The sequence below is a fragment of the Tiliqua scincoides genome, chromosome 5 (assembly GCF_035046505.1).
Source record: "Tiliqua scincoides isolate rTilSci1 chromosome 5, rTilSci1.hap2, whole genome shotgun sequence".
Taxonomy (NCBI): Eukaryota; Metazoa; Chordata; class Lepidosauria; order Squamata; family Scincidae; genus Tiliqua; species Tiliqua scincoides.
Window position 1 is genome coordinate 10680332 of NC_089825.1, and position 14171 is coordinate 10694502.

The window sequence follows — 14171 nt, forward strand, 5'->3', positions numbered from 1 at the left end:
AGGATATTCAGGACCACCAGTTAACCAGAAGTAATGTGGTTTAGGGAACATGCTCCCATCACCTTTTAAAGCTAGTTTATGCCAGCGCAGCTGTGCCAAGAGCAAAAATAGCTCTGTGGAATGCCTAACAATGATGAGAGACTGAAAGCTCTTCCTCATTGTTATGTAACACACAACTCAACTAGCGGCAGCAGTAGCGTCACTTCACCGCAGATATTACACTACCTGGACCGCACTGCAGCATGCTGATTTATGCTGGTTAAACTACAGTGATACCAGCAGTTTGGATAAACTCAGGAAAAGTGTCATATTCCTTCCTAAATTAGCCAGAACAACAAAAATAAAATACCCTTTCTAAGCTATTCAGCCTGCAATAAACAAGGAGGGATCTCAGGTTCCTGTCACCTCCATCATCATACAATCTATTCTTGGAAGGTGTTTTTTTAAATCATCCAATCAAAATTAATTTAAGAGCAGAACTGAAAAACTGCATGCAGATAAACAGCATGGCAATGCTTTCGAAGCTGGGGTCCAGGCTTACGGGCAGGGTTGCAGTGGTCTCAGGCAAATTCAGGGGTCATGCCTGTCTAGTGTGTCGGGGAATTTGGACTAAGCACTTCAGGTATGCAGAGGGGGGGACAGGGGACTGAGGGCCCAATCCTATCTTTTTCATCACCAGTGGAAGGCGCACACTGCCAGCTCTGGGTGGCGCGAACATGCCGTAAAACACATTCACAGCACCTGGCGAGGAGGGAGCACTGGTACTGGGCCTCAGTGCCATGAGGACAACACAGGGAGCAGCCAGTCGTCAGTTTAACTGCTGGCCACCGGTGTGGATTTTTGGGGTGAGCAAGAGGGCTGGGAGAAGGTGGAACTGGGGGGGGGAGGGCAGGGAAAGGGGAGGATCAGGCCCAAGAGGGGGGTAGAGATGTCGGCAGAGTCTGCCGCCGTATCCTGTGATCCTTCCCTAGCTGGAAGCCTGACAGAAGCCTCCTTGAGTCTGCGCAGGCTCAATAATGGGCACAGATTCTAGGGCTGCAGTGTTGTTACCTGGAGTAAGGAAGCAAATGTTCCCTTACCCTAAGGAGATGCTGGGGGCTACCATGGCACCCATAGGCTATAGTGGTGGCCATTTTGGCGCCACAGTTCCCATGGGCGCTAAGCACCATAGGATTGGGTTGTGACTTAGCAATCTAATCCTTATTTCTTTTCCTCTCCCAACAACCAGCTAACAAGGCCTTGGGCATCCTGACAACCCTCCACTGTCAGCCTGCTTGGCTTCTTCCTCTTTGCCTGCAACAGAACGTTTAAACTGACTGCAAGGTATAGTGCATGTGCCAACCTCCTCTTCCCTGAGGAAAGATGAGGTTTGAGTATCCCTGTCATCTTGATAATGGAGCTGCTTGATTGCTAGCTGCTTGATTGATAATGGGGCTCTTGATTGCCAGCAGGGACTGCAACCACCCAACATTCCTCCATGGGTGTTTGCCAGCTTGTTTCAACCTGAGTGGGGATGTCTGGCCCAGGATGCCCTCCTCCCAGTGATGACAGTCCTGGGCGAGCATGCTTCCCGTAACTATAAAATTGCTGGTTTCCTTGGCAAACTGAACAAAGCAAAAATATAAATGCCAGAGGAACGGAAAAATCTTTGAGTTGACGATCAATAAAATACCAGTTTTGCAGATGATAACATACTGTACACCATTTAAAAGATTCTTAACAGAATACTGTTATGCTAGATCACCAAGGCATCATGTAAATATCTTCACATGAAAAATAATATGGCACCCATCATGGTTCATCTTTCACCTTCTGAATATCCTTCCCATTTCTACTGCTGTATATTTATTACAAACATTTAATTGAAAAAGTGAACATAAGAACAGCCCCACTGGATCAGGGCATAGGCCCATCTAGTCCAGCTTCCTGTATCTCACAGCGGCCCACCAAATGCCCCAGGGAGCACACCAGATAACAAGAGACCTCATCCTGGTACCCAACCTTGCATCTGGCATTCTGACATAGCCCATTTCTAAAATCAGGAGGTTGCGCATACACATCATGGCTTGTAACCCGTAATGGACTTTTCCTCCAGAAACGTGTCCAATCCCCTTTTAAAGGCATCCAGCCCAGATGCTGTCACCACATCCTGTGGCAAGGAGTTCTACAGACCAACCACACGCTGCGTAAAAAAAATATTTTTTTGTCTGTCCTAACTCTACCCAACACTCAATTTGAGTGGATGTCCTGTGGTTCTGGTGTTATGTGAGAGCGTAAAGAGCATCTCTCTATCCACTTTATCCTTCCCACGCATAATTTTGTATGTCTCAATCATGTCCCCCCTCAGGCATCTCTTTTCTAGGCTGAAGAGGCCCAAACTCCGTAGCCTTTCCTCATAAGGAAGGTGCCCCAGCCCAGCAATCATCTTAGTCTCTCTCTTTTGCACCTTTTCCATTTTCACTATGTCTTTTCTTGAGATGTGGCGACCAGAACTGGACACAGTACTCCAGGTGTGGCCTTACCATTGATTTGTGCAATGGCAGTATAATATTAGCAGTTTTGTTCTCAATACCCTTCCTAATGATCCCAAGCATAGAATTGACCTTCTTTACTGCCGCCGAATGTTGGGTCGACACTTTCATCGACTTGTCCACCACCACCCCAAGATCTCTCTCCTGATCTGACACAGACAGCTCAGAACCCATCAGCCTATATATGAAGTTTTTGATTTTTTGCCCCAATGTGCATGACTTGACACTTACTTACATTGAAACGCATCTGCCATTTTGCTGCCCATTCTGCCAGTTTGTTTATTTAAGTGTTTGTTTGTTTAAGTGCTTTATTATTGTGTTGACCCTCCAAAGATTTAGAGTGGATCATTGTTATTTCCGTTTTTTAAAAAATGGGAACTGGGGCACTGACTTGTCCAAAGCCACAGGTGAATATATGGTAGTGACAAAACTTTGAATCAGGATTTCCAGAGCCCACTCTATCCCCATCTGGTAGACCACATTATCTTCTGGCAAACTCCTTTCATCCCTTGATGCATTTTCCATTGCTTATCACATTCCATTAACTCTGATTGCCTTGCTACAACCATGTAGCCCTTTGTCATTATGTGACTGCCAACTTCCATGTATTCCTGAGGTCCATTCAAATTCTTAGCTTGCTTACATGTTTTGAATTCTGATCAGTTCTATTTTTTGGCAGCTAGCCTTTGCTTGCTAGGTCACCTGGCAGCTCTCCAAAATTTGTGCAACTGCAGGAGATCCCAACAATCCCACAAGCCACATTGGTCCTTAAGTCCCCTGTGAATAGAATATTCCTCCAAAAATCTTAATAGTAACTTAATTTACTCACCCAGGATGATTGGTCCTCTTGGCACTGAGCTGTGTTGCGACTGGAATAGAGGACATCATCCTTGACTAAAACAGAGATTGCTCTTAGAATGAAAGACAGGAACAAATTCAAATGTATGTAGTTCCGGGTGCAATGAAGTTTCCTACATATAGAAAGAGAGGCATTGTAGTTCAGATACAGTCTGAATTAGTACAGCCCAGACACAGGCTGGCGTCCTCATCAGCTGAACTAGGCTTCAGTGACACTCAGAATGAAAGCTTCCTAAGTGTTTACTCCCCTTTTCAAAGTCATGGCAGATGCAGAGATGCCCCCATTTCCACCTTATACACATAGGCAGAACTATCTTATCACAACAATACCCTTTGGTTTCTATTTTTGTAATACTCTTTCCAGATGACTAATAGCTTTTTGGGTTTTATTTTTGAAGCTTTCTGACATCAAAAATGACATAAAAAAGTGGAAGCTTATTTCCTCAATATACAGCACTTTGAAGGGCCTGATCCAGACTTGGAACTATGGCAGAGGGATAAGGTTAAATTCCCTCCAGTTTTGCCATGTTATGTTGATCCTTACGTATCAATCAGAGCAGCTCTTTCCCTCCAGGTTGCCAAAAATATGCTTCCCCCCACAAATTTTCCTAACCTACTCATATTGAAGTGCTAACAGTGGTTCAGATGCACATGGACTGATTTTACTTACTATCATTATTTTAAACCACGTTGTTGTTATTGCTATTGTTATTTTGGGTTGCATCCTAACTTTAGTTGGTCATGAGCCTTGAAGAGGCTTGGGTATAAATAAGAAATAGCATGGACACTTTGGAAATCAGCATACTCAAACTAGAGTCCAGTGGGGTTTCGGGGGCAATCACAGTTTACTCCATATACATGGTATTTATTTATGTAAAGATTTTATTACCCTGCTTTATTTTACAGCAGCCTACAATAGCAAACAAACAAATCCACATATCTGAAAGACAGACCGTATGCATTCTCCCCTTTAAAAGTTCTCCCTTTAGTCTGAAATGTGTTGGGTTGCCCGTTTTTTGATCCATCCATTTGCCCCTATTATTTGACCTAGAGCACAATCCTAACTTGTGCTGGAACAGCCAGGCCAAGCAGCTGGTGCTGTATCCAGTGCAGGTTAGGTGTCACTGCAGGTCACCTTGGGATAAGGAGATATTTCCCCCCTTACCCGAGAAAAGCTTTACGGCATGTTTACGACACTTGGGAGGCAGTCAGGGGGCCTGCTCCTGCTCAAGTCTCTGTTTGGATTGCTGTTCCAGCATAATCTTATGCATGCCTTGCACCTGTTAAATTCAGTGGGACTTACTCCTAGGTAGGTTACACAGAATTGCAGCCCCAACCTTCTATATTCAAAAATATAACCCCCTCCCATTTTAGACGTACTCACCTAAAAAGACAAAGAATTAAACTTCCTGTAGTCAGAGCAATGAGAGATGTGCTATGTCCAAGGGTATAAATGGCTTTCACCAAAACATAGAAAACCTACAAAGAAACAGTTTGCATTTATCTAACAAGGCATAAATAGGCATAAAAAGGAATAAACCATTAGAATGAAAGTCAAGAAAAACAGTAGGAGGACCTATAACATGTATCTGGTGGGGATGCAATCAGAAGGCCATGACCAAATTCTGATGAGCTCAGCAATGCAGTTGCACATTTCAAAGTACAATTTCACAAACCAGAAGTGATCAGTGAATGGAGCTGAGGGCAGCTGAGCGGAGGATCACAAAGGGGCTGCAAGCTTCCAGAACCACCTTGGTGGCTTCAGGAGCCCCCCAGGTACACTAGAATGTCCCTGGGTCCCTGTGGCACCAAGATCTCTGCGGTGCTGTTGGGGCACCCATTCCCAGGCCACTCCCCTTAAGAGGGAATGGCCTATTTCCTGTTCCCCTGGTGGGTTTCGACCCACCAGTTTGGGAAACACTGTATTATAGTGCCAGTTAACGCATGCTTACTCAGAGTTTGCTCAGGAGGACTTACTCCCAGGTAAATTTGCATAGAATTGTAGCCGTGATGTACATGTCTACAATTGTGGATGTAAAACTATTTCTCACCATTTCCCATAACCTTAATAAGATTGGAGACTGTTGATTTGGAAGTCCTTCTCAAAGGTGCTAAACCTCGTATGACCCAAAGTGTATTTATTTCAACAAAGAACATTTCCTTTAAAAAATGTCTAGTCATGTAGAAGACAGCCCACACAGCTTTCTGTTAATATGCTTCCTGGCTATAATGTGCTGAAGTTAGTTTGCTTGAGTTTTGTTTGACAGGGTGTTCTTTACACTTCAGAGTATATTTCTCACTTCTGTTTAACAAGACAAAAGTTAATTTGTTGCTGAGGGGTCCATGAAGCCTTTGGAGTCTACTAGAATTTACATTCATCTCTCTGGTGAAAATTACACTGCATTAATATGAACAGTTTTGACGCCGGCTGACATTAAACCATGGTTTAAAAATACAAGACGAAACCAGCTGAATCAGACCTAAAGTCCATCTACAGTGACATCCTGCTTCCCAGAGTGGTCGACCAGCTGTTGCTGGAAAGCTCAGAAGCTACCTGAGGGTGGTGGCTAGTGAGAGGGGATGCAAAGCATGAAGTTTTGCAGGGAGCCTCATTGCTGTGTGCTATCAGCCCCTGCCCTTCCCTTTGGAGCCATTCCAGGTGGGGGGAACAAAAGGGAGGTGAATGCCTCCGTTTTGCTCCTCCCCCTTTGGAGCAAGGGGGCTGCTTGCATGCTGTGGTAAAACTCTCTGTAAAACTTAGTGCATTGCACCCCCTCTTGCTATACCACTGGCTGAGGGCAAGAGCCCTTCCCCAGCAACCAGCAGCCAACTGCCTCTGAACTTGACTCTGTGTAGAAATCAGATATAACTCTTTCATAGTGTTTCATAAAGTGTGCCATTAAAATAAAGAATTAAAGGTCATTCGAGGGAACCACATTTTTCAACCTGACCTTTTCTGATTAGGTGAATATCTGGACACTATACTTTAAACACTTTCTGGCAGATATAAACAAGAACTGCAGATACTCAAATGTCATTTCTTCTCTCTAGTCCAGGGGTGTCCAAAGTTTTTGGCAGGAGGGCCACATCGTCTCTCTGACACTGTGTCAGGGGCCAGGGAAGAAAAAGAATTAATTTACATTTAAAATTTGAATAAATTTACATATGCTTACATAAATGAATATATTAAAGATGTACTTATATGAATGAATGAAAGTCTTGCAATAGCTCAAGGCCTATAAAAGGCCTTGCACAAAGCAAGGCTAGCCTTTCCTTTGCTGCCGCTACTGCATCACAGATGTGAAACAACAAGCAGTGGAGGAAGCCCTCATCCCACAGCTCACGCGAGTGGTCAAACAGTCGCCCTCACGCTGAGAGCAGTTGCGTTGGGCCAGTGTGGGCTCTAACAAATCTCTGGAGGGCCAGAGGCTCATTGGAGACTGGGGGCTCCCAGAGGGCCGCATTGAGAGATCTTGACGGCCGCAAGTGGCCCCAGGGCTGGAGTTTGGGCACCCTGCTCTAGTCTATACAACTATGGCCTATGTTTTCAGAAGATTTATTTACACTATGTAATGCAAAGAGCAATTTTTTTGAAGGATAAATACTATTTTATTACTTTGTTTCAGAGATAGGATGTTCTCAAAAATTCATTTTAGGTAGTCAAGCTTCATTAGCATTTTCATTCTCTTGCAACAGAATTTTAAAGCCAAGGATTTCTGATCAAATATTCACCCCCTCTAGCAGATTAGCATATTATTACACTTGATAGTCTAATTCTATATGCGTTTGGACGAGAAAGCCCTATTTCCACTGAAATGAGAGAAAAAACAGCCTGACTGCCCAATCCTATCCCCCACCATTGGTGTCAGTGCAGCCATGGTGGTGTAGTGTAAGCTGCACCCAAAGGTGGAGGGAGGCAGTTAAACAGCCAGTAGTAAATAAGTAGAAATAAGTTTTACTTGCCTTCCAGTAGGCTGCCTGATTGCCTTTGGTTCCCCTTGGACATAGGCCAGCCATTTTGCTTGCATATGCCCAAAGAAAAAAGAAATGGGGCCGCCTAGGAAATCTAGGATCTAGCTCATGTTGGTGCTGTCGAGATCCACCCCTTCTTCTCCCTTCTCACCCATCCTCCCCCACTCTGCCCACGACAATGCACTGCCACCAACTTACCGGCACCAACAGAGGCCTCTAGAACCACTGCCCATTTGCAGCAGTGACCTGGAAGCATGTGACAGTAACCTGGCTTGATGCTGCTGTAAAGAGACTTGCGCTGCCAGAATGCTAGTTCTGGTGGCGCAAGGCTCCAATAGCACTGAGGCCTATGTCTTCCACAGCAGTTCAATCAGTCAGCACTATTTAGATGACCTTAAGAGTTAAAGGGAAATCACTGGTTCAAATATCATGCCTAGCCATGATGTTAGATGGCATTCAAATGCAGCTGCTTGAAAGGGGAAGACCATTGTGATCTCCTCCACTCATGTGATTATGTCATTCACATGCAACCTACAATTCTGTGGAGTTACATCTGAGTGGCACTAAACAAGCCATTGGCTCTCTGTTTCAGCCTCCCCCTTCCCAATCTGCAACCAGAGATGATACGTAATATTGGCCTGCAAGGACAATCTGCAATAGGACTGTTAACAGCTAGTGTAGTGTAAGAGGCAGTGTGGACTGGCGAGATTGGAGTTCAAAATCTGTTCAGCTATGGTGAGTTCATTGGATGACCTGGGGACAGGCACCACCTCTGAGTTTAAACTATGGGTTATGCCTACATATGTCACTCAGAACTACTTGCCATACAATAATATTTTCAATAAAGTTTTGGCACATTTACATAGGCCTTTGTCCTATGTCTTATTGGGCTGTTTGGGCAAATAAAACAATCCAGACATAAATTTACACACACACAAACACACACACACACAGCCAGCTCAAAGCAGCTATCTTGTCTATGTGTTTGTTATGAGTTTATAGCCCTTCTGTATCCTCTTCTTCATTTGGGAGATAAGAAACCAAAAACCAGTCATAAAAAAGATTTTTCAAAGGTCAACAAGGTGGAGGTCAGATGGGTGTAGCTGGAGAAGGAGTTCCAAAGCCTGGGTGCTGCACTGAAAAGGCCCTGCTTCATACCAGTTTCATCTCTCACAGGGATGGGGCATGGAAAAGCAGAACCTTTGCCAAGGATTTCAATAAGAGCAGTAGGAGACCTTGGTCCCAAACCATGTAGGACTTCAAAAAGAATAACCAACACTTCGAATTGGGCTTGGAAAGAAACGGAAAGCAAATGCAGATTAAATAGCAATAGAGTCACATGATCCACCCTTCATCCCAAAAAGTTATCATCCTCAGAGGCACAACATATTGGCTTTGAAGACGAAATTTGCCTATCTGAAAGAACTCACTTGGGTTAAAGAACAAGGCCAAGTATAAAACAGATTTTTTTAAAAATAGCTGAAGGATTAAACCTCTTGAATCATCTTCCCAGAGCAGCCATAGGATCATAACATTTCATTAGTTTTAGACCAGGGCTTGAAATACTTAAGACAGACAGCATGTCACATTTTAATTGGACACATCTCTTCCACAAATTCTCCCCCCCCCCCCACACACACACTTCTTTTCAGATGTTCAGGATAAACCTTTTACAGAAGGAGCCTCTTTCTTTTACCCTTGAGACCTAAATCATCATTTTACCTGAGGCAGATAAAAGGAATTGATTAAAAATGTCATATACTGAACCATTGCTATTTATCACATTCATATCCTGATGTTTTGTCTGGTTAGGGTCCCAACTAATTCACAGCTCATTCTATGTGTAAATTGCTCCTTGCAGAGCTGTCTTGTGCTGTCTCCATGGAATATAACTTGCCAACCTGCATAGTTTCAGAGGATGACAGCCTGCATAAGTGTCAGATGATGCCCTGAAGGGGGAAATATGTCCTAATGCTTCAACAAAAGTAAGTGGTGGCAATAGGATCTATACCAGGTATCATTTGAAATGCATTTTCTACAGAAGAAGCAAGTCAGATATCCAACAGAGGGACAAGCTGAATGAGAAGATTGAATCCTGTGATGGGATCTCCTGTCTTCTTACAAATGTATGACAACCAGCTGCAGCCCTCCTCCATTTGCATTGGGAAAGCAGGCCCAACATAAGTGCCTGGCAGGTGACCTGTGACAGGCTCCAAAATCCACCAAGATTATCAATGGTGATGACCGACACATTTTCAATGGTTGCCGTCTGTTCTGCCAAATCCCAATCCACTGGGCCTTGTGCCCGCTTAAGGCTGATCAGTCCCCCTTGTGAAACTCAACAGTGCAGCAAGCAAAAGTCAAAGTCCAGTTCCAGTCCACAGATGCCAAGTAAACCAGTCCAATCAATTAGGGTTGCCAAATCAGAGTCCAGAGCCAATAAGCCGAGTTACAGTAGGAGGTCAGATTCCAGGTAGTCAGTCAAATCCGTCAGGGTATCCAAGTCCAAAGCCAAAGTCCAGTCACAATCCACAGTCAGATTCCAAATTCAATAAGCCAAGTCAGTCTCCTCTCCTACCTCCAACCTGCACTCCTTTAAAACCCACACACCCTTCCTGCCTCAGGTGCTCCTTGTATTCCTAAGGGCCCTATTGCCTTCCAGTGGCTGCAGCTGTGCAGCACCCTCTGCGGGATGCCCAGGCCTTACCCTTAAAGGGGCCACTGCTGACACCACATCCACCTCCTCGACAGTTCTTTTGAGATTCCAATACAGGCTCCTTCCCCATTATAAATTCCATTCCTCTCCAGACACACAAAATGGCAGGACACTTGATAGGTTCTTCTTGGATGTAGCCTCCACAGCTCCTTCCCTGCAGCTCCCTCCCACCTGAGGCTTCTTTGACCTCCCTCTTAACATTCCACCATCTGGCCAAAGTCATTTTCTTCAGACAGCCATTTCAATTAAGCTGATGCTCCCCATATTGTATGTTTTCAGGTGCTCTCAGTTGGTTTTTAGTCTCAATTATCTTACTTTATTATTCATGTTGTACTGCAATTTACTATAATGTTTTTGCTTATTTTTTAATTCACTAATCTGAAAAATTTTGTGTAAGCCTCCTTGAGGGTAGGAAGGCAGACCCCCCACCCCAATCCAAAGATAAATAAAATCACACCTGCGCAATTTCCTGATTTATTTTGGCTGACTTTCAGGATTAATCTCTTTTTCAGCAGGCCTGAAAACCCTTCTGTTTAAACAAGGCTTCTGAGTTCTTGGCCTTTTTAACATCTTTTTAACATCTTTTATATTTTTTACAGGCCTGATTCTTTTATGATTTGCTGCTGCTCTATGCTCTTTTTACCGGACTATTTTTTATCTGACTGCTGTTTTTATGATATGTGTTAATATGTTTTTATTTGTTTTAAATTATGTTTTTAATCTGTTTTAACCTGTTGTAAGCTGCCTTGAGTCCCTTCGGGGGAGAAAGGTGGGGTAAAAATAAAGTTGTTGTTATTATTATTATTATTATTAATCAGCAAAGGGCAAGGGAATATCAGTGATATAGGATAAAATCTTATTCTGACTGTGTCACTGGCATAGCTAGAGAGGATGCAAAGTACTAAGTTTTGCGGGAAGCCTCACAGCGCCTCACAGTGCTAGTGGCCCCTCCCCTTCAAAGCCATTCCAGGTGTGGGAGCAAAATGGAGGCTTACATGGCGCAGTGAGGCTCCCTGCAAAACTTAGTGCTTTGTAAACCCTCTAGCTACACCACCGGTCTGTGTGGGTTTTCCCCCCTTGCTTTTGTTACTCTCTACAGTCTTTCAAGATGTAATAAAATAGAAAGTTAAAGAAATAAATTATCAATAGTAAAAAAATCAACAGCTTTTTGGGGGGAAATAATGCTAGATAAGTTTTCTTCTTACAGACTTTGGTTGTAACTAAATTAAATATGATTGTTTCTTTGTGTTTAATTAACATACTGCTATGTCCAGAAGAGGACAAGAGAGAATGCTGAGCAAATGAACCAACCATGAGACCTGCACTGGGATTGAATATTTTTCTGTAGATGGGCACTCCAGGAAGGTCATGCTTTGTTTTCAATTCGTACCATGTCAAACACTTGGTAAATCATTAATCAACCAATTTATTTTGCTTGGCTCTTTTGAAATTTTCCTTTGAATCAAAAAGGGCACAGTCCACCAGGAAGTTCTCCTGCACAAGCTCCATGGGATCAATGGATGCTGCCATGTTTTTGGGCACCTCCCATTCATTTCGAAGGGGGCTTGTGCATGAGCTTTCAAGTGGATTATGCTCTAAACCACAAAGGCTGCTGTTTTTGTTAATACACCCAGGACAATGTGGCTTGCATCCGGTGGCGTAGCTGGAGGGAGGGCGGTGCAGTCCGGCGAGGACCCTGAGCGGGGCGGACAAGCGGCCCCTCCCTTCGGAGCCATTCCCAGTGGGGGGGGGGAGCAAAACGGAGCCATACGTTAAATTCAATAATCTGAAAAATTTTGTGTAAGCCTCCTTGAAGGTAGGAAGGCAGGCCCGCCCAATCCAAATAAATAAATAAATCACACCTGCGCAATTTCCTGAATTATTTTGGCTGACTTTCAGGACTAACATTAAATCAGCAAAGGGCAGGGGAATATCAGTGATATTCCCATAAAGCTCCATCTTGCTCCCCCCCTGCCGGGAATGGCTCCAAAGGGAGGGGCCGCTAGCCCACCCCACTGAGGGTCCCCGCCAGACTGAGTGCTCCACCCCCCTCCAGCTACGCCGCTGCTTGCATCACTCATGAAGTAGCATCACTACCACGAGGGTGCAAAGATTGTGATATATCAGATTACATGTAGTCTCACCAGCCTGAAAATACAAATGTTTCCATGTTGCTTCCTTGAAAACTTGATTGTTGACCCTTTTAAAATCCCCTCATTAATGAAATACAAACTAGATATATTAAAAAAAAAACTTCATTCATGTAATTAGAAAGTAACCTTCCTTTAAAATGTAGGGAGGAAAAAAAAAAAGTGGCTTGAAAATGTCTACGGACAGCTACTCTCCTTATATACAAGATGCACAAGGATTACATGCTTGGCTCCATCAGGTCAAATGAGAAAGACCAGAAGTGAGCTAATTATAGTTGTTACAGTTGACAAGAGAAAACATGGCTCTGTCAAAAGGTCACTTACTAATGATATATGAAGCAAAGGGTCACAAGTGTATATACACACACATACACAGAGAGTCACAGATCACAGCCTTGGGATTCTCAAGTTCTTAACCATTCGACAGATCAGACTGAGCAATGAGGCAGAATTAAAAAGCCCTATCTCAGAGGACTGTATCACATGCAAAACTTCTGTTTGGAATAAAGTACCACACCCGTGAGAAGGCAATACTGGACTTTTTTATCCCAAGGAGCTAGTTTTCTACATGCAGGCTTGCATAGAGGGAGCTATACTTTTATGCAGGGCAATGGCATTCCAAAAACATAACCAAAAAGTGCAACTAGAATTCTACCACCTCTTTCTTCATAATCTACAGAACAACTATGAGAGCAAACACAGATATTCCAAAACATAAATAGCTTCCAAATCTGTATTTCTTTCTCTACACAAACCACTTAAGCACACACACACCTGATTATCATTATAATTACCATAAAGCTGAATCCCTATTTCTGATGTAATTGCTGAAGTAGGCACCAATACAGTTTATCCCAGGAAGATACATTTGCTTCAGAGGTCATGATGAATACGGACCACACTGTGTGGATATCATTTGCAAGACCACTTCGGATGTAACATGTTCCTTCATCTACATCTGAAGATGAAGATGTATGTTTGTGCATGCATACAAGGGCATCATGTACATGATGAATGATACTATTTTCCACTAAAAGCCAAAGATAGATAAGTATTTTTTTTCTACTGCAAATAAATGGGCAGCCCAATCTTAACCAGAAGCATATGGCAAACGGCCACACGGCAGCAAAATCTGAGATGCCGTTGTAAATGGCAGTGGTGCTGAAGGCCCACTGCTGGACCTAGCTACCTTTACCACTGACAGTAAGCTGGTGGCAGGGGTAGGGGGTGGTCTAAATGGGGTAGGGATTGGGGCCTACAGAGGTTGAGGAGGGCAGATATCAATAGCAACCACTCTCCAGTCTGTTTTGGCCCAACATGCCCCCTCACCTCTGCTCGGACTTGTGCCAGCTAAAGAGCTAGCACAGGTCCAAGTAGACCCATAGGGGCCCATGTAGGAGCAGGAGATGCCCAGGGCGTGCGGCTGTAGTGGCGCCAAGAACAGCTGCTGCCGCATCCTACAAGCCTCAGCCTGCCAAGGGCAGCGCCACGGGAGAAGGGGACAAAAGTAAGGGGTAAGGGAAGCAGCCCCGCAATGGAGTTACTCAAAAAAAAGGTCAGTGGTAAGGTAAAGGCATTCGTGTAGGGCGCAGAGCCCTACACGAACAGTCAGGATCCAGTGGAGCAAAGCTTCACAGGGCCTGTCTCCTGCCTCCCCGCTTCTGCCCCCTGGAATGCCTCCTGCCCACCCTCTCTCTGCCCTAACCACGCCTCCCCCCTCCCTGGAATGCCTCCTCCTCACCCCCTCCCCACCCCCACTTACCGTTACGCGGCTTGGCGGTCCATGAGACAGCTGAGCAGCGGAGGATGGGCACCCACCCAGCACGAGCCCAGCACCGGCCAGCGCTGGGCTAGCACAGGTGCTGGCCCAGCGGTAAGCCTCGCAGACATGCCTTACGGCACATTTGCAACAGTACGCTCCAGCAAAAAGCTGGAGCCCTGAGC

The 14171-nt window shown here is 44.5% G+C and overlaps 1 protein-coding gene across 1 annotated transcript in view; it reads right to left on the reverse strand.

Annotated features, from left to right (window-relative positions):
• VIPR2 (vasoactive intestinal peptide receptor 2) overlaps positions 1-14171 on the reverse strand; it is a 61176-nt gene that overhangs the window by 10845 nt on the left and 36160 nt on the right. Inside the window, exons 5-6 of the mRNA XM_066627120.1 lie at positions 4774-4868; positions 3361-3502 (exon numbers count right to left, since the gene is read on the reverse strand). Coding sequence (XP_066483217.1) covers positions 3361-3502; positions 4774-4868 — 237 coding nt within the window. The remainder of the gene's footprint in view (positions 1-3360; positions 3503-4773; positions 4869-14171) is intronic.